The sequence below is a fragment of the Drosophila sechellia genome, chromosome 2R (assembly GCF_004382195.2).
Source record: "Drosophila sechellia strain sech25 chromosome 2R, ASM438219v1, whole genome shotgun sequence".
Taxonomy (NCBI): domain Eukaryota; kingdom Metazoa; phylum Arthropoda; class Insecta; order Diptera; family Drosophilidae; genus Drosophila; species Drosophila sechellia.
The window spans coordinates 5,135,718-5,151,819 of NC_045950.1; the positions used below are offsets into that span (position 1 = coordinate 5,135,718).

A 16,102-nucleotide genomic window follows, 5' to 3' on the forward strand; every position below is an offset into this window, starting at 1 on the left:
ATCGTTTTTATGTACGTAGAGGAGTACGACCCGTTTCCAAACTGAAATATTGATGACGATTCTAGCACGTATAACAACAAATGTTCTTAACTCATTTTGAAATAAATCTATTCATTTTGAACGAACCTTTGGTCTTCGATATTTTATTTATTCCCGTTTAGATCTTCAAGAAGAACAAATTTTGTTTGGGTAAATATTTAATTACTTTCGAACATTAAGACTTACCGTCTCAAATATCAAAGATGGTTAGTCGAATTATTTACAAGAAGAGAGCAAAAGCTTGTAAATTTTCGGAATACCTTTCCAAAATGTAAAAACAGTCATTTGATTAACATCTATTTAGTGTCTACATCGAATATTGTTCTTCAAATACAAATTTACTAGACACTCATTAAGTTACTCAGTAATTTTAAACGTTTTATTTACAAACACATTAACCATTTAAGTTCAGTTGTCTCATTAACGATTTTATCGTATAAAGCTTATAAGAAGTGACAGTGACTTGTTGTAAAGTATGCAATTACAATTACCACAAAGTGTTTTCAAAAACTTCATTTTTTGGTTTTTTGCTTAAACTGAATTAACAAATTTTTAACAATTTATCTACTAACGAATTAAATCAAGTTAAATACTCAACAATAAAAAACAACTTTAACTTAGGCAACCGATCACAAAATTTACAATCGTGTACATTTATCATAAGATTCGTACCTTACAAAAAATCACAGTTGAATGCGGACAAACGTTAGGTACGAAAATTTAATTGCATTACAATCGAGACTTGTAATTTTGCTAATCTAACGTGCGCGGTTTGTGTAAATTTAAGTGTACATATATGCAAATACACATATGTCTGCGTATATATGTATATGTATGTATATTTGACTAAAGCTTTCACAACTATAGCCCAGCTGTTGGGGGCCGATAGATAAAAATAAATATATGTGGGTTGTTCCGACGGCTGGGGCGATTGACTAGCGGAAGTTGTACAGCTGAAAGTAGTACAACATCAAGACAATGAAGATTGCGGCAAAGTATCAGTAATCGAGTCGCTTTTTCAGGCGGAAAAACTCGGCGTTGTCGATGCTTGTCAGATTGTCCATGTTCAGGTTGCGCAACGTCTTCACGCCAGACAGTCTCTCCTCCAAGTCTTGGTACATGCTCCGACATCGATAGATTGAAAGCGTCTGCAGGCAGCTGCAGTTGGTGATAATGGCGTCCAGCGTGTGCTCCGTCAACTGGCTGCAACCGCTGATGTGCAGAGCCTTCAGGCGGGGCAACTTAGCCGTTACCACCTGGATAGTCTTGTCCGTAATGTTGTAGCAGTCGGATAGGTCAAGCTCCTCAATCGATGGACAACTGCTGGCCATTGCCTCCATGCCCAGCAGCGAAATCTGCTGGCAGTTCGAGAGCATCAGCCGCCTCAGCTCGATGTGCTTCAGCCCATATTTCAAGGATACATCACTGATCTTATTGCAGCCGCGCAAGTTTAGCGATCGCAGTCCCCGCAACTGCTGAATGTTGTGTCCCTCAAAATCATCCTCTCGTATCAGGTTCATTTCGTAGGCTGCCAGCATGGCCTGCTTTCGCCGGGCATCCCGAACAATCTCATCCTCGGCCTTGCTCCTGAGCGATATCTTAATGGACTGCAGGGAACCCGCCAGGCTGTCTCGTTCCGCCAGCGTGTTCGAGTACGGCGGGTAGAAGTTGTCCATCGACGACACCTGCGAACCGGACTGCTTGCGACTCATTTCCAGCTTGGATATGTTTATACCTGTGAGGGCTGCATCGGTTAGCTATATGTAAATAAAACCAAATTACAAGGGAGAACTTATGTTTATCGCAACATTTAGTCTTACCCCACTGCAGTGCTCTAAAGAGAGCTCGCGCAGCCATCGCAGCTGGCCGATGACCGACTGGATAGCCTCATCGGTGGCTCCATTGACGCAGTGATTCAAGTGCAGTGACCGCAGACATCGTAAGTTGCTGGCAATTGCCTTGATGCATTCCTCGCAGATCTGAAGGTATGACACGTTCAGTTCCTGTATTACTGGATTCTCCTCGCTAGCGATGCCTTCAATGATGCCGCTGCTTGTCAAGTTGTCGCAGTTTGAGATGTCCAGACTTTTGAGACGCTTCAGCTTGGCCAAGTGGATGGCACCAGCATTTGTAATGCTCAGGCAGCCGTTCACCTTCAAGTGCTCCAGCTGCGGATTAGTTTGTACCAAGGCGGCCAGATTCTCATCGTTAACACACATTGTGGCCGACAAATCAAGCGCACACAACTGGGGCTGTGTGGCTAGAAAGTTCCGGATTGTGGTGCAGTTAAGCTGTCTGCATCCGGCCAAATAGAGCCGCTGCAGCTGGAGATTGAGGTCGCAGAGGGCCAACAAAGCCTGGCCAATCAGGGTGTGGCTAAAGTTCAACACGCGCAACGTACGTCGCTGCAGGTTCAGAATGGTGAGGATGAACTTGAACGTCAGCACAGACTCGCTGGGCAAAACGTGATCCGAGGAGCTGTTGGCTGGGTAAAATCTGCGATGAATAGCATTGTGAAAGGCTATGTGACAGCCGGACATGTTGATCGCTTCCAGACTGGGCATGAACGATGTGAGACGCATTAGAATGGCATCCGTGAGGTACTGGTTCTCGCACAGCGTCAGCTCTTTGATGCCGGCCAGATTGCTTGCCAAGTCGTTTAGGTCAGGACAGGAGTTGTTGTATGAGTCCAGGAAAGAGCCGGACATAAACAGCGGCAGACAGCGCTTCAGCGACAGCGAGTGGAGATGGGGCAGCACGCCTAGCATGCCGTAGAACTGTTTGTCGTTCAAATCCACATTGTCCAGAGCCAGAGACTGAGCGGTCCTGCCCATGAAGCGCATCAATTCCTTCACTTGTCCCAGTGTCACGTCCTCGAACAGGAAGTGCTGGAAACGCCGCTCGCAGCGCATCAGATCCACTCCAGGACTCAATTGATCCGATAGCACCACCTTGGAGAAGCAGACTCGCGTGCGCTGGTTAAACTCCGTCTGATCAAGCGCCGCATGCCATCGCTGGCAGGTGGATCCTGCCGCTTGTAGGTCCGAGTAGCCCAGATAGCTGAAAATCTTCAAAACAATCTGGGGGTGGAACAAAAAAAAAAACAAAATCAGCTGACTGCCCTAACAGGTATATGGATATGCAGATATAGATACGCCATTTGATGGATTGGTCACGGGACCGCGGCGGTCCGTTCACATTATATGCTCACCTCCAGCGGCAGATCATCGTATCTATGCAACCCGTACTCTAAGCCAGACATTACTCTTTTGTTTTCGGATGCAAAATGTTAAGTTTAGCACAACCAACTAGCAGCTCCCACCGCCCAATCACTTCGCCCGCAAACTACCCGAAAACTACAGTGTTGACTAACTAGTACCTGTGCTAGGTACAGTAGGACCGTGCCTATTTGCTATCCTAGCTGGTCTATAAAATACCAGAAGAAAAATGTACCTTCATTGATTTCCCAATTGGAAGTCGATTATTGAATTATTTACCTATTGCTTATGAAAGATTACAATTAGTTTCAATTAGCACAAAATGCTTTAAAATATTTTTAAAAATGTTTGCATCAATGAATCCAATAAACAATGAGTAAGTACACTTTATTAACATGAAGTATAAAATACAATCACTCAATTTGCATTTTATTGGAATCAAAAAATATATTTTGCAATTCTCTTTATTCTTAGCTTATTAACCATTACAAATAATAACTGACTTTTTTTAAATGAACTTTCTATAAATACCACTGTATATAAATATTCCAATGAAAGCTGCATTTGGCATTTGTGTGGTATCCGCGCATGGTAACTTTTTTTATGACATCAGATTGGATTGATTGTTGTAAAAAAGGATTTTTGCAAGGTTTATAATTATTTCGCTGCCAAAGGATTCCGGACACCGCCGTCGACGTGCCCACAATAATGGCCGATCCCAAGTTCCAGAACCTACCCGGAATAGTAAGTCGGAACTCCGCACCATGGCAGTGACGTTTGAGCTTTCGTTTTTGCCCATTTATGTATGTACTATATGTTTTTAGGCTTATGACCAGCCGGACGTGTACGAAACTCCCGATGACCCGGAGCTTGATACATCCGACTACTACGAAGAGGAGCCGGAGAACGAAGCCATCGAGCGACTGCACATCTCGCCGAGCGTCGCTCACAAGCGCTTCAGCGGAGCAACGGTCGAGGGGAGTGTGGACTTCACGGATCGCATTGGACGCCGCATGTGCCGAGGATACGATACCCGCGGCTCCAGCGACTACGAGCTGGTCGGCCAGGGCGAGAAGGAGACGCCGGTGCAGAAGTGCCAGCGCCTGCAGATCGAGATGAACGAGCTGCTGAACGAGGTGGCCGCCTTGCAGGTGGACCGCAAGGTGGCCGACGAGGAGAAGCAGTCGTACGATGCGGTGGCCACGGTTATCAGCACGGCCCGAAAGGTGCTGGAGTCGCTGAAGCTGGAGCAAGTGCTGGGCAAAGAGCAGACGCCTGGCAGTAAGCAGGTGAAAGCACTCATTAGCCAGGTAGAGGAGTTCAAGCAGTCTGGCGTTCTCACGGCCATACCCACGCCTGGCACCGATCTGGCGGCCACGGCCCGCGTGGCCAGCCTTGAGCAGCGACTCTCGCAGCTGGAGAAGGTGGTGGGCGCGCACCCGGACAAGTTGAGCCGCCTTACCGCCGCCACCAACACCACCAATGTACTAGAGGCCGTGCGTCATCTCAGCACGAAAGCGGCCCTGATACAGCCCGATAAACTGGATACCATCGAGCAGCGCCTGACCTCGCTGGCCGGCAAGATGGATGCTATCGCCGAGAAGTCCAGCGGCAGTGCCCAGGACGCCAAACGAGATCAGAAGATCACGGAACTGTACGATATCGCCAAGCGCACGGAGCCCGTGGTGGAAATATTGCCGCACGTCATCGAACGCATGCAAGCCCTCGAAGCCCTCCATAAATATGGTAAGCAAATCTATTTAACATTGTGCTTGTTTCTGTAACTAATCAACTTGGTCTGCAGCAAACAATTTTGCCAAGATCATCGCAGAGATTGAGCAGAAGCAGGGTACCATCACCACTAGCCTGGTGAACAACAAGGAGTTGCTGCATTCCGTACAGGAGACTTTCGCCCAGAATCTGGAGACTATCAACACCAAGGTGGCCAAGGTGGAGCAGCGTGTGGCGGCCATTTCGTCTACCAAATGAGTGGAAGCATACCATGCGTATTAAATAAACATAGCTTATATTTATTAAAGATAACTATAATAAAGAGATCTACATTCGAGTCATTTTCAAAAAAATAAATGCAACGTGATCTGGAATTTAAAATGAGTTCATAATAAAATAAAATGCGATGGAAAATAAATCTTTAAATAATTTCGATTGTTATTTTTAATAATGTATGAAACTGATGAAAACAATTTTAAAAATTGCACATTGAAAGGGAATATTCAAATTGCATACCGTTAAACCAAAGACACTAGAATAATAGAATTATTCTAGTGTCTTTGGTTAAACTCACAGTATATTCGGCCAGCACGCATTTGGTATTTTAGTGCGTGCCCAATGGTATATTACGTTGGCTCAGAGCACGGTCACACTGGCCGTTCCTACGGTTCTTAAAAATATTAACGATTCCAGTTAAATTCAAGATCAAAAAGTCTCGTTGCAGCGCAAGCGAGTACAAATTGCATTCACAATTGTGTGTAAGTTGCGCAATTAGCATAATTAAACATACTTAAAGCCGGGCGGACAGTACTGGGCCACATCTGCAATGGGGAAGCCAATGGGAAAAAGTGATGACGGGGCTTACTCCAATTGGACGTGACACAATTTCGTTCTAAACTTGTACCCCCCATAATATTTGTGTTTTTTCGCTTTAATTGCACGAGCAGCACGAAGGGACATTGCAAGATGAAGATCAAGGAACTGCAAAAGACGGTAAACATCGCCTGGTCGCCGGCGCAGCAGAAGCAGATTCTCCTGGCCGCCGGCACCGCCGCCCAACAATTCGATTCCAATGCCAATTCCACTCTGGAGTTGTACTCCCCGAACTTCAGCGATGCCACATACGATCTGGAGCTTAGGGCCAGCGTTTCCAGCCAGTACAAGTGAGTTTTGGCTTTCAATTTGTGAATCAAGAGTCGTTCACAAAACCGGCTTTTCAACCCGCAGGTTCCAAAAACTCATCTGGAGCCCAGTGGGACCACACCCCAGTGGCCTGATTGTGGGCGGCTGCGAGGCGGGGCAGATTAACATATACTCAGCCGACAAGCTGCTTGCCGGCAAGGAAGAGCCGCTTCTGAAGCGCCAGGACAAGCACACAGGCGCCGTTAGCGGGTTGGACTTCAATCCCTTCCAGAACAACCTGCTGGCCTCATGCGCCTCCGAATCGGAAATCTTAATCTGGGACCTCAACAACCCGGAAACAAGCATGAGTCCCGGCGCCAAGACACAACCACTGGAGGACGTAAAGAACGTAGCGTGGAACCGGCAGGTGCAGCACATTCTGGCCTCCGTGTTCAGCACGCGCTGCGTGATCTGGGATCTGCGTAAGAGTCAGCAGATCATCAAGCTCTCCGACTCGCAGTCGCGAGTGAGGTGGCACGCTATTGAGTGGCATCCGGAGGCGGCGACGCAGGTGTGGTTGGCTTCCGAGGACGACCAGGCGCCAGTGGTGCAGCTGTGGGATCTGCGATATGCCACAGCTCCAGCCAAAACATACCAAATTCATGAGCGCGGAGTGCTGGGAATGTCGTGGTGCCTGCAGGACAACGATCTGATGGTTTCGTGTGGCAAAGATAACCGCATCTATTGCTGGAACCCCAATACCAAGATTCCTGAGGGGGAAATCCTATCTGAGGTTGCCACCACTGCCTCCTGGTACTCCGATGTGCAGTTTTGCCCACGAAATCCGGCTCTGATAGCTAGCGCCAGCTTGGAGGGAGCAGTTTCCATTTACTCTCTACATGGAGGCACTCACCACCTTGTGCAAACTGCCAACAAGATTGCGGACTCATTTCCGGGCATGGATCAGTTTGCCCAGGAGCCAATTCCACAGCAGGCCACTCAAGTGGTTTACCATGACCTGGCGCACGCTCCCAAATGGATGAAGAGGCCATGTGGCGTTGCCTTTGGAGTAAGTTAGCTAGCGTCCACAAGTTGATAACCCTATTTAAAAATAATTTTTTTCGTTTTTAGTTCGGTGGCAAGTTGGTCAGCTTCAATGGAACCTCGAAAACGGTCAAGGTCCAACAGCTAACCACCGAATCCGCCCTTGTGGACCGGGCCAATGCCCTGGAACGCTCTCTGGTCGATGCCAACTATTCGGATTACTGTCGGCAGCGAGCAGACGAGACACCGGATCAGCATGGCCGCTACATCTGGTACTTTATCAAGGCGAACTTCGAGCTAAATCCCAAGGAGGAAATGCTGAACCTTTTGGGTAGGTTCACTCGATGCGTACGCGGCCACATGAGCTAAGATTTTGTATTACTTTTAAGGCTACAACAAAGACGACATCGATAGCAAGTTCAACAAGTTTATCAAGGAAACGGATGGCAACTCGCATTCGGATGTGGATACTCTGACGACCCGCATCTCGACACTGACCCATGTAAGTGCTCATTAGACATTGTCTTATCAGTCGAAAAAGAAAAACAAGCAGCATTGCGCACACTTTGGATCTTCCACGTATGCTCATCTTGCTCTGTATATTTCTATCCGATAACATAACTCATGCTATGCCATTGCCGTAGAGCGACTCTTCTGAGGTCGAGTGTGATCAGAGTACAAACTATAGCACCGATAATTCGGTAAGAGCTTACATTCCAGGCTCTTAATCGAGGCCAACAAACTCAAAGCAGCTTTTTATGGGCACAATTTGAGGTGTATTCTTATACGAATGTTATTTCTTACCCAGCAGACGCAAGATAACAAGTTTGATGGCAATGCAATCGACTCACAAAATCACAACGACTTTGCCACTCCTCCGAGGCCGCAATTCAAAGTTCCCAGCGGAGATCGTAAGTAATACACATGCTCACTTAGTTTGGTAACTTTTTATCTAAACATTAATAACGTAAAAGCTTTTCTTTTGGGCCAACTAGTTCTAACTTGGCCAGGTAGTAACCACCACTTGTTAAATGATCGAATTTCTACACTTTGCAGACTCGGATAGCCTGATTGCCGAGGCAATACTCACTGGCAATGTGGACGCTGCCGTGGAGCTCTGTCTGGAGGCGCAGCGCATTCCCGAAGCCCTGATTATCGCCTCAACGGCTGGCATTGAGACTCTGAACCGCACGCAAACGCGCTACCTGCTGCAGCAGAAGAACGAGCTATCGCACGTGATCTCCGCATTGGTATCCCGCGACTGGCTGGACTTCGTCAACAGATGCACTGTGGACTCGTGGAAGGAGGCCCTGGTGGCCGCGCTCAAGCACAGCGAGCGCAAGGTGGTGGACATCTGCGAGCGACTGGGCGATCGCCTCTTGAGTGAGTGCGCCTCAAGCGCCGAGTTTACGCGCAACGCCATGCTCTGCTACATTTGCGCCGGCAGCATCGACAAACTGGTCACCGCGTGGTACCAGTTGAAGCGGCTGGAGCAGCAGAACCCCGGCTACAAGCCCAACACCACAGAGCTGCAGGACTTGGCTGAGATGGTGATGCTGATGTGCAAGTCGTTGGAGCAGCAAGGCATATCCGTGGACTTGGCTGGTCGCTTTGCCGGCTTTCTGACTGAGTACGGCGGTCTTCTTGCGTCGCAGGGTGCTCTGACTGCAGCCCTGCAGTACATTACCACCTTGGGCGGAGGAGCTGCCAGCGAAAGCGATGTTCTGCAGAGCCTGCGAGACCGGATAAACAACGCTGTCAACCTGGACTACACCCAGCCACAGGCACCAGTCGCTGCTGCGCCCCACAGCTACCAACAGACGCGCGGTCGGGGATCGTTCTCGCAGCCACAGCCTTTGGCATCCATGCCCTACGGCCAGCCGCCCAATCAGTATGCACAGCCCAACTGGCCCACGCAAGTGCCTCCACTACAAACAAGCTACCCAGGAAGCCAGCAGCCTCAGGCTCCGCCACAGATATTCAATCCGCAGCCTGTGAAACCAGAGCCCCTAGCCCAACCACCGCGCCCACTCAGCAATGCCAGCTCTTCAGGTGGTCCGCCGCCAGCAGGAGGCGCATCATCCTCCGGCGGATCGGGTCTTTCTGGCCGCTCCAAATACGTTTTGGATCCATCTGTAGCAGCTCCAACCAGTTCCTACGGCATGCCATACAATCCAGTGCCGGCTCCCGTTCCATCAGCGGTTCCATTTGGCGGCGGAGGAGTGCCAGGTCCTGCACCCCAGCCAGCCAGCGTGCCAACGTACAACAGCAACGCGTTCAACACGAATCCGATTGCGGCTGCCCAACCTTACAACCCTTCGCCTTTCATGCCAGCTCAGCAGAATCAGTTCGTGCCCGGCGTGAATCCCATCGAGACAATGCCACCGCCAGCTGCGCCACCAGTTATCCAGAATGTACAACGCAATCCGACACCACCACCCGGCTGGAACGATCCTCCTGCACTGAAATCTTCGCGAGCAGTAAGTACTGTCTTGCAAAATGTCATAGGCTTTATCCTAATTGTTTGTTTCTCTAACAGCCTAAGCCGAAGCCGGTGGTTGAGCCAAGTGCTGCAATCTTCCATCCCCTGTTCCCAGTCGACCCGAATCAAAACCAGAACGGTTATGTGGACCCCTCTCAATATCAGGTGGGATTTTAAAGCGGATTATTGCTCAAGAAGTAGATCAAAAATGTATTTACTTTTTACAGCACGCATCACCACCTGGAGGAGTGCCCAATACGTACTACAACCCGGCTGCTTTCAACAACAATCCCCAGCAGCAGCAGCATCAGCAATCATATCTCCAGCCTCAGCAGCCAGCCTCTGGGATTCCGAGCCAGGGAGGACTTCAGCAGCAGAACTGGCAGGGACAAAAGCAAACCATTGGCTACACCGAGCAGCCAGCGCCCATCCAGCAACAGCGCCAACCGGCGCCGCCCAAGGAGAAGCCACCACTGCCCGAGGAGTACATCTACTTGCAGACTGTGCTGGAGGAGCTGAAGAACCGCTGCCTGGGCGCGACCAATGATCCGGTAAGTCTATTAATAATTGAACAATGAAGACATAGGAGCTAACTTTATTCTATATCTGTTTTAACTTTAAGCGCACAAAACGAAAGTTTGTCGATGTTGTCAAGAGGCTCGAAAATCTCTACGACTGCCTGAGAGATGGAAAGGTGAGAGCTGCTGCCTAAGATCGCGATTCAATTGCAATTCACTAATGGTACTTACATTAATTCCAGCTCACTCCCACCACGGTGCAATATCTGAATCAAATAGTTCAGTACATTCAAATATCCGACTATGCCAATGCCCTGGAAATCCACACGCAAATCGCCTTCGGAACGGACTTTGCGCAGTGCGCGGGCTTCATGCAGGGACTGAAGGTCCTGCTGCAATCCGCATCCGAGCTGCAGTTGGTTCTCCGCTAGAGCGCCGTCGCCTGGTCGCAGCCACGCTCACTAAACGTATATTCTTATTGTGTCTTCAGATATCGATGTCTTTTTTGTTTTGTATACAAAGTGTGGTTCTCTGCGTTAGTTTAGGCTGGGATCGCCAGATGAATGTCAACGTTATTCCGTGTATTGAAATATATTTCCACTTAAATCGCAATTAGACATATGCATAAATAACAAAAAGAAAATTGTACATGCTTTCACAACAGCTTCGGCTGGTTCCTGATATTCTCCAAGTCCAGTTGAATATGTGGCGAAGAGGCGGTCGCCGCCATGGGAGATTGTGGACACACCGGCTCCAGTTGCTCCTCGGGCAGCAGGCGGTATTTTTTGAGATACTTGTACGACGCATTGGATATGTCGTTGGGACTTTGCGCGTGGCCGATGTTGTCGATCTGACGCAGTGGCTCCGGATTAGGGGACTTGGGCGAGGCCCCCAGGCGCATATCCTTCATCAGCTCGTCCACGGGCTGGCGCAAGTATTTCAACGCCAGCTCGTTCATCACCAGGCTCTTCTCGGTGTTGGGCTTGGCCAGTTGGGGGATCCGCTTCCCCTGAGGTGTATTGGCCCGATAGCCCGTAGATTGGGCCATCGGCGGATGTGGTCGAGGAGACGGAAACTGCGGAATCACTCGTGCTTGTGGCGGGGGCAGTGGTTCCTCCTCCTCGGCTATGAAATCCTGCATTATGGGAGACAAGCGTCTACCTGCTAATAAAGATGTTTTATTGGATTCTTTTTATACAGATTCAACGTACCCACCTTGATTGGTGGTAAGAATATCGCACTGGGTGCCAGTGGTACTGCTGGCTTTTGAGATGCCTTCGGGTTTCGCTCGCTGCTGTTGCTCCAAAATCATCTCGCAGAGATTCCGAAGCTGTTGCTGCTCATGGTGCATGGACTCCACAAGGGAGACCAGGGACGCCAGGTCACTCTTCTTGGCCAGGTTGCTGACGTCGATGTCGGAGTAGACAACCTGGGGCAGTGATTTTCGCGGAGGAGATGGGTTGAAGGGATCGGTCTGTGTGCCAGCACAGATGGTAAGGACATCCGTGTTGGAGGAGCTGGACAAGCGCCTAGATTGATATGCCTGTTGCTTGGGCTCGGCACTATAGCCACCAGCATTGCAGTTCACATGATTGGTAGTCTGCTGCGCGTCGCTTGCATAGTTGCGATCCCGGGGCATTACTAGGTACTCCTTCGAGGAGCACGGACTATTGCTGCTGGGAGCGGTGCGAGGTCCCAGTTCCGTGGCCAAAATGGGCGAAAAGTTGACCCTGGGCAGCATTTGCTTCTTCCAGGACGCGAAGGTGGGTGCAGCACGAGAAGATGACTCCTTATGATCCTGATGTGGCTGCTGCGGCTGCATCTGCGGATCCTGCGGCGGCTGGCCAAACAATATGGACACCTCCGGCACGGTGGGCCCTATAATCTCATTGGTGTGGCCCATGGGCACTGCTGCACTCGGCCTGGGCGCTAGTCTGGGCAGCATATCCTCCGTTTCGGGCACAAACATTTGGAGCGTATTTGTTTATATTTGCCGATTAAATTAAATTCGAGCGGGAGAATCTGTCCAATTGGAAATCGATCGACTTAGGGGTGGAACTAGGGCTGACGTAAAAAGCCAACTTATCGATACTGTATGCACGAGTGCACGAGTCACCCTGCGGGCTGTGTGTCATAGCAAAAGCTGATATTTCTCGGGGGAAAAATGCCTGTTTTGGAGCACATCAAAGCCATGGCCGAGACTCCGACTCCAGCTGGGAACAGCCCTGCACCGGCAGACGAGAATGCCCCGCCCCAGGCAGTCCGAGAACTGACGCAGACCGATCATCTCAACCGACGCCTTCTCAAATCGCTCCTGGAAAACATGCAAGCCACCGAGGTTCTGGCGCAGGAGAACGGGAACGGCTCCAACGAGGAGGACAACGACTTCGAAGAATAAATCCTTTTATTAGAGTACAGTAAAACTAGTGAGCTAAAACGGATCAACAATCGTCAGTTTCGGGCGGGGGCCACCTATATGCGACGGCGCTTGTTGCTCTGCACCGGCGGCGGCGTGGTGGAGGGGCTGATGGACTCGTTGGACATGGAGCCGCGTGTGCGCTTGGCCGGACGCTTGGGCAGCTGCTCCTGCGACTTGGCGACGGGCTTCTTGTCGGCGTCCTTGGCAGAATTCGCCTGTACCGGCGCTTTGGTTGCAGGTGGCGCTGTAAAACAAGCATAGTTACAAGTGAACCCTGATGGTAACTAACGAACTACCTTTGCCATTGGTCTCTGCTGCTGGAGGCGCCGACTGTGCCTCTGCAGCCTCCTCGTTGGCATGCACCTCCACCGTCTTTTTGGTCTGTAGCGTTCCGTAATCCTGCTCCGGCAGGCTGAACTCGCGCTCCTCGTTGGGAAAGGGCAGCGACTCCAGATCGTCCAGTTCCTTCAGCTTGTACATGGTGCCCAGGTGGCGCCAGATCAGCTCGCTGGGCATTTCACGGTTCAGCGACTTGGACAGACGCTGGACAATGCAGGACATGTAGAAGTGCTTGTTGATGCCCACCGGGCGCAGGCCCTCCATTGCGTGGAACAGCTGCAGCTCCTCCTCGGCGGACCACTCGTGGTCGAGGGCAGCCGGCAAGGGGGCCGCCGATCCGGCCACAGCCAGACCCTTGTCCTTGGCCATCATATTGCAGAGCGCATGGAACTAAAAAGTGGTACGAATTGTATGTTTTTCTACGCGAATATTAGCGATGGCAAACGGACGGGCTCACGCGCCCTAACTATCGCTGCGCGGCACATCCCTGGTTTGGGTGTGTATCCACTTTTATTCGTCAACTTTGCTCGATTTTGGCCCGTAGAGTTCGGGAGTAAAAAAAACCATATAAGCCGGAGCTGGTAATTAATAAATAGTGTGCCAATATAGTTATGTGTTGTGTGTGCATCCGTCGAAATCTTCACTTTTCTACTATAATCCCTCTGCTAACCACACGGCGCAGTACGCCTTCGTGTGTTTGTGTGTGTGTTCTCCTTCCCTATTTCTGCATAAAAAACTAATTTTGGGTGTTCCCAACGAGTTGAGTAGTGTTTTTTGCACATAACTCGGGTTCTCCATGTGCTGGCACGAGTAGCGCCCCACCGCCCAACACCACCACGCCCACTTGGGGTCAGTTAATAACCTTGCACTTGTTCGCGTCAAGGCTTCCAGTTCGACTGGAAAGTTAATCAGCAATGCGATCGATGAAACCAATGCCTGCGTTCGGTTCTTCACATGTGCCACAAAATAACACATATGTACGATGCGTAGTGTGACTCACCAGCTATCCTAACTTCCCGCCTAGTACTAAACACTGACTAAACTACACCAATCTACCAACTATCTCTGTCTAGAATCGCGAAATTGTACACATATGTATAGCTTTGTGTCGCCTGTTCGATGTTGTGCCCGTATGGGGAAGCCTGTACAAAGAATGAGATATCTAAACTACATATAACCAACTTGTTATTTCCAGCCAGCCATTAAGATCCATCCAAACCAGTATACCCAGAATCATACGATAAGATAAGCCAAAGCCAAAGACCAAAGACCAAGCCCTTCGGCGAAGCCACACAAGCACTAGCAACCAAGCACACCACCCCAAATCCACTATCCCGTAATTGCATTTCCCAGTATCCGTAACACTGAGAACCTTTTCAACCATAGGCCTATCCGAGACAGCCATCATGGACGTAATGTCATCATCCCTGCAGCAGCAGCGCGTCGTGGTGGAGCAGCTGCGTCGCGAGGCGGCCATCGACCGCCAGACGATCTCGGAGTCGTGCGCCAAGATGATGAAGTACATCACGGAGCACGAGCAGGAGGATTACCTGCTCACCGGGTTCACCAGCCAGAAGGTGAATCCCTTCCGCGAGAAATCGTCGTGCACCGTCCTCTAAGGAGGCGGTGATGAGGGTCCGCCGTTGCCGAGGAGTCAGCGATCGCCGGCGGACGTTTAGCTTATTTTTAGTTTAGCAAGATGGATTAGGACGCAAACGTGTGTGGAGTACTTCCCCAGTACCAGTCAACGCCACCTGGAACAATATATAGTTGTGCAAGAGCCACAAAAGCTACGATTGTCATAAGCAATATCATTACAAGAAGTTTGAATTCCAATTCTAGTTCCAATTGCGAGGAATATATAAATATATATTTGAATCGATATATAAATGTGTACCAGCCACGTTAAGAAGTAATGTCCGACCCAGAATCACAAACTCAATGTCAAACCTAAATACCTAATATATCTAAATCTAAATCGAAGCATTTGTTCCAAAGATATCAGAGTTGTTTCCTTCCCGATGAGTAACGCAGTTAATGTACACGAATATCCCAACTATAACGACAATTAATGCGCTGACTATAGCACCTACTACTCTACCTAAACCGAAATTCTATATATACAAAACTATCAACTTAATCCGACATACAAATTTATATCAATAAACGCAAACTCAGTCGAAACGGAAATACATATGTTATATTTTGCCTTCTTATTTCGAGAAATATCTGTTGTATTTGTTGAAAATTGAGAAGATAACGAGGCGAGAGTAAGAAGGACAAGTTGTATTGAAAATATATGTATTTTGAAGCTTATTAACCACCAGCGGGTGGATCGACACCACAAACAACAAATGTATCTTATTGAATTACTCAAAAGCTTTAACACGAAGCAGAAATGCTACCCACAACAACAAGCTAGTTGAACTTATCGCAATATTTAGTGCGTTTATTATCCAGTTTTTCTTAGTCAAAGTATATAACGAACGTTGCAGTAAGCGGCAAGAGCATATATAATACCAAATAACTTCAAAATGTAATCAATATTTATCTCTTAGCGTAGTTTCTCCATTTTAATTCACTACGGCGTAGCAAGCCGATATCCAATCCAATTCAATGAAAGCAAAAAGTTTCGCAAGACCAATAACTTATTTCATTTCGTAACAACACCACCATTCAAATGTCCTCAGAAACTCGAAAACTGTCCGTTTCTCCAGTTTGGCGAAAATGTCGAGAAGAATGTGTGATTCTTCCCCCTCAAAGGCACCCATTCTAATCATATATGTGAACGTGTTGAGCGCAATTAATTGAAGTATTGGCATGAGAGAACAGTAACCACACAAGCAAGTTATTTTTGTACAAACTAACATGGCATAGGGCACCTTTGTTCGGTATTGGAATGATAGAGGCAATGATTATCCTGTAGGGAGAGCACGCGCATGATATCAGCACACACCCAGTCGTACATACACACATGTTGCATCCCGAAATTACGATTCTCGTCCCGCTGAGACGGACTGACCAAGTCGCCAGCTCAGTGTTGATGGGAATGTGGAAGGTATAGTTTATTCGATCGGTTCTTCCAAAATTGCATTTAACTAGAGTTTTTTAATTGGCGGTGATTTTAGTTCTTAACGTAGCAAAATTCAGACAACGTTTACTTAGTAGCAAGAATCACACGTTTTTGCAG

The 16,102-nt window shown here is 48.7% G+C and overlaps 7 protein-coding genes across 11 annotated transcripts; 4 read left to right on the plus strand and 3 right to left on the minus strand.

Annotated features, from left to right (window-relative positions):
* Positions 1–134: 134 nt before the first annotated feature.
* On the minus strand, positions 135–3,400 carry LOC6608239 (F-box/LRR-repeat protein 2). The gene is made up of 3 exons (XM_002032947.2): positions 3,251–3,400; positions 1,860–3,119; positions 135–1,796 (listed from the first exon to the last, which is right to left on the minus strand). Exons 1-3 carry the CDS (start codon positions 3,299–3,301, stop codon positions 1,038–1,040), a joined length of 2,070 nt encoding a protein of 689 aa, XP_002032983.1. The 5' UTR covers positions 3,302–3,400; the 3' UTR covers positions 135–1,037.
* A 422-nt stretch (positions 3,401–3,822) lies between these two features.
* LOC6608240 (dynactin subunit 2) lies at positions 3,823–5,362 on the plus strand. The gene is made up of 3 exons (XM_002032948.2): positions 3,823–4,001; positions 4,082–5,003; positions 5,062–5,362. The coding sequence occupies exons 1-3, from the start codon at positions 3,966–3,968 to the stop codon at positions 5,244–5,246; spliced, it is 1,143 nt and encodes a 380-aa protein (XP_002032984.1). The 5' UTR covers positions 3,823–3,965; the 3' UTR covers positions 5,247–5,362.
* Positions 5,363–5,629: 267 nt separating this feature from the next.
* Positions 5,630–10,766, plus strand: LOC6608241 (protein transport protein Sec31A). 3 transcript variants are annotated; one of them, XM_032716620.1, is made up of 12 exons: positions 5,630–5,746; positions 5,936–6,151; positions 6,216–7,179; positions 7,242–7,485; positions 7,544–7,656; positions 7,799–7,855; positions 7,966–8,065; positions 8,211–9,634; positions 9,694–9,801; positions 9,864–10,187; positions 10,259–10,330; positions 10,397–10,766. In XM_032716620.1, the coding sequence occupies exons 2-12, from the start codon at positions 5,955–5,957 to the stop codon at positions 10,583–10,585; spliced, it is 3,792 nt and encodes a 1,263-aa protein (XP_032572511.1). In that variant the 5' UTR covers positions 5,630–5,746; positions 5,936–5,954; the 3' UTR covers positions 10,586–10,766. The 3 variants fall into 3 exon arrangements, with proteins under 3 accessions (XP_032572511.1, XP_032572512.1, XP_002032985.2); XM_032716621.1 differs by lacking the exon at positions 7,799–7,855 and having other exon boundaries at positions 5,631–5,746; positions 7,963–8,065; XM_002032949.2 differs by lacking the exon at positions 7,799–7,855 and having other exon boundaries at positions 5,631–5,746.
* Positions 10,730–12,265, minus strand: LOC6608242. 2 transcript variants are annotated; one of them, XM_002032950.2, is made up of 2 exons: positions 11,370–12,265; positions 10,730–11,315 (listed from the first exon to the last, which is right to left on the minus strand). In XM_002032950.2, exons 1-2 carry the CDS (start codon positions 12,121–12,123, stop codon positions 10,810–10,812), a joined length of 1,260 nt encoding a protein of 419 aa, XP_002032986.1. In that variant the 5' UTR covers positions 12,124–12,265; the 3' UTR covers positions 10,730–10,809. The 2 variants fall into 2 exon arrangements, with proteins under 2 accessions (XP_002032986.1, XP_032572513.1); XM_032716622.1 differs by having other exon boundaries at positions 10,730–11,318.
* On the plus strand, positions 12,264–12,595 carry LOC6608243. Its single transcript, XM_002032951.2, has one exon. The coding sequence runs from the start codon at positions 12,319–12,321 to the stop codon at positions 12,550–12,552; it is 234 nt and encodes a 77-aa protein (XP_002032987.1). The 5' UTR covers positions 12,264–12,318; the 3' UTR covers positions 12,553–12,595.
* LOC6608244 (MRG/MORF4L-binding protein) lies at positions 12,541–13,366 on the minus strand. The gene is made up of 2 exons (XM_002032952.2): positions 12,870–13,366; positions 12,541–12,817 (listed from the first exon to the last, which is right to left on the minus strand). The coding sequence occupies exons 1-2, from the start codon at positions 13,282–13,284 to the stop codon at positions 12,627–12,629; spliced, it is 606 nt and encodes a 201-aa protein (XP_002032988.1). The 5' UTR covers positions 13,285–13,366; the 3' UTR covers positions 12,541–12,626.
* Positions 13,367–13,402: 36 nt separating this feature from the next.
* On the plus strand, positions 13,403–15,969 carry LOC6608245 (guanine nucleotide-binding protein subunit gamma-1). 2 transcript variants are annotated; one of them, XM_032716625.1, is made up of 2 exons: positions 13,403–13,493; positions 14,299–15,969. In XM_032716625.1, the coding sequence occupies exon 2, from the start codon at positions 14,319–14,321 to the stop codon at positions 14,529–14,531; it is 213 nt and encodes a 70-aa protein (XP_032572516.1). In that variant the 5' UTR covers positions 13,403–13,493; positions 14,299–14,318; the 3' UTR covers positions 14,532–15,969. The 2 variants fall into 2 exon arrangements, with proteins under 2 accessions (XP_032572516.1, XP_032572515.1); XM_032716624.1 differs by having other exon boundaries at positions 13,420–13,493; positions 14,108–15,969.
* The last annotated feature ends 133 nt before the right edge of the window (positions 15,970–16,102 follow it).